This window comes from Solanum tuberosum, unplaced genomic scaffold, assembly GCF_000226075.1.
Source record: "Solanum tuberosum cultivar DM 1-3 516 R44 unplaced genomic scaffold, SolTub_3.0 scf01416, whole genome shotgun sequence".
NCBI classification, from domain to species: Eukaryota; Viridiplantae; Streptophyta; class Magnoliopsida; order Solanales; family Solanaceae; genus Solanum; species Solanum tuberosum.
Genome location: NW_006240330.1, coordinates 1 through 2585, shown reverse-complemented (window position 1 = coordinate 2585; position 2585 = coordinate 1). Strand labels below are relative to the sequence as shown.

Below are 2585 nucleotides of genomic sequence, written 5' to 3'. Positions count from 1 at the left end.
TTTAATGATGGATATCAAATAGGTCTCTTCATATTTTATATAAAATCATTCAATTTCATATGATTTAAAATTTATTACTATAAATAACATTATTGAGTATTTATTTTATATTTTATGAGATTATTTAAAATTGTTTAACTAACACCGCTTAAATAAATAAATTTATGAATAAATATTTGGTCCGTGCATACAAAATTAAAATAATGTAATAAAAATTACTTAAAATGATCAAAGTTAATACTTATATTTATCATGTATTAATTTTAAAGTTAACATGAATGTTTACCGTATAAATATATATAATTTATTCAAATTTAAAATTTAAAACTATTTATTTAACTTTTAAATAAATATTGCACGGGCTCTTCGTCACTAGTAGTAATATATGATTGATTTATGCCACTTAGAGAGAGTTGGGCCAAGCACGTGGAATTTTTTTATTTGGGAGGCGGTGAGATTTGATCTCAGGACCTTTGCCTGCTCTGATACCTTGAAGTGTGTGACCATCTCATCTAAAAGCTTAAGTTGTTAGATAAATCACACTTTTATTATTTAATTATATTATCAGCACCTTTTAGGTGGTTGCGTTGAGTATGTTTAATAACGGGACTCAGAAAAACGATCCCTCAATTCAAATGCCCTTAATGGTATGTCTTCACTGCCTTCTTTTGATCTTGATTTTTTAGTTTCTTATTTATTCTCTATTTAGTTCGGGAATATAATTCTTTAAGCAAATTAAAGTTGGTGCTCTTTCTGCCAAACTAATTCTTAATTAATCTCCCGAAATTAAAGATGGCATACCAAGTAATCAATTAGAGAAATTATTGTATATTAGAAGAAGAGAGAAGATACTTAAGTCAAATTGTCCAGGTTAATATAATAAACCGTCCCAATATCAATAAAAACAATAACATTTTTTTCAGTTTGGTTTATCAATATTTATATATTCGGTTTTTGCATACCCCTAGATAATATGATATATTTTGAAATTTTTCTAAAAGAAAATTAGATGTAGTAATGTAGCGCAACTTTAATGAAAGCAAGACTTGGCATAATTCAGAGTTTTTTTTTTTTTTTAATCATCCTCAACAAAGTGAAAACAACAACAAGAAGACAATGGAAAGTTGTGCTAAAATAATTTAACATGATATATATGTAACGAAGATGGCACCAAATATTGTCATATTTGTGCACCACATAACTTGAAAATTTTATCTACTTATCTAAACTGAGTGGTTTCAACACTCCGGATATCTAACTGACAACAACAACAAATAAAAGACACATTTTTAGTTTCGTTAATACTGATCTGTTAAAAAATAGATTCGAAAGCAAAGTCTCCTAATAGTCATACCATTTTCCTACAAATTAAATATGGAGAAGGCCTTGAGATCTTTTCTCTTAACATTACTCTTGTTGTTTCACTATGTTATGTCTTGTTCAGCCATGATTCGTACCAACGTTTCTATGGATCAATTAACTCCTCTCTTTGAAATCCCAAATTAGTTCCGACCCTTTTCATTACTTGGATGAAAGTTGGTCTCCAGATATTTCTGTTTGTCATTGGATAGGAGTCACTTGTGACTATCGTCACCAGAGAGTGAAGTCCTTGAATCTTTTCAACATGACTCTTACAGGCAAGATTCCCCGTGATTTTGGAAACCTCACATTTCTTGTTTCTCTTGACTTGGGAAGTAACAATTTCCATGGAAATTTGCCTCAGGAAATGGCACGCTTACGTCAGCTTCAGTTTCTTGATTTAAGTTTGAACAAATTCAATGGGGAGGTTCCTTCTTGGTTTGGGTTTTTAGACCAACTTCAAGTTTTAAATCTTGGAAATAATAGTTTCACTGGTTTCATTCCCCCGTCACTCTCGAATGCCTCAAGGTTGGAGACTTTAGAAATATCTGCCAATTCACTTCAAGGAAACATCCCGGAAGAGATTGGGAATCTTCACAACCTGAAATGGTTGTCCATACAACATAATCAGCTTACAGGTTCTATACCATTCACAATATTCAATATTTCTAGAATCGAAGCCATTGCATTTACAAACAATAGCTTATCAGGAGATCTTCCCAAAGGTTTATGCAATCGTCTCCCACTACTCAAAGGGCTTCATCTATCCGGAAACAAGCTTGATGGTCATATGCCTACAAGCTTGTCAAATTGTTCACAACTTCAAATATTGTCTCTATCCGGAAATGAGTTAGATGGACGAATACATAGTGAAATTGGAAGATTGAGTAACTTGCAGAGATTGTATCTTGGAGCTAACCATTTCACAGGTATATATATGTTTTATCTTATGAATGCTAGTCCTATTGTATCTAATTAATCACCTCATGATCTTTTTTATCATACAATAAATGCAGGGATAATTCCTCCAGCAATATCAAATGCCTCAAAGTTGGAGACTTTAGTAATATCTGCCAATTTACTTGAAGGAAACATTCCGGAAGAGATTGGCAATCTTCAGAACCTGAAATTGTTGCCCATACAAGATAATAAGCTTACAGGTTCAATACCATTCACAATATTCAATATTTCTAGTGTCACGCCCCGAGCCTACACCCTGGGCGGGA

General features: G+C 32.1%; 1 protein-coding gene across 1 annotated transcript; it reads left to right on the top strand.

Annotated features, from left to right (window-relative positions):
• Positions 1-1470: 1470 nt before the first annotated feature.
• On the top strand, positions 1471-2519 carry LOC107059344 (LRR receptor-like serine/threonine-protein kinase RCH1; the record flags this gene model as incomplete). Its single annotated transcript, XM_015305861.1, has 2 exons — positions 1471-2288; positions 2376-2519. Coding segments are annotated over exons 1-2 (808 nt in total), but the record flags the coding sequence as incomplete, so codon positions are not given.
• Positions 2520-2585: the final 66 nt, after the last annotated feature.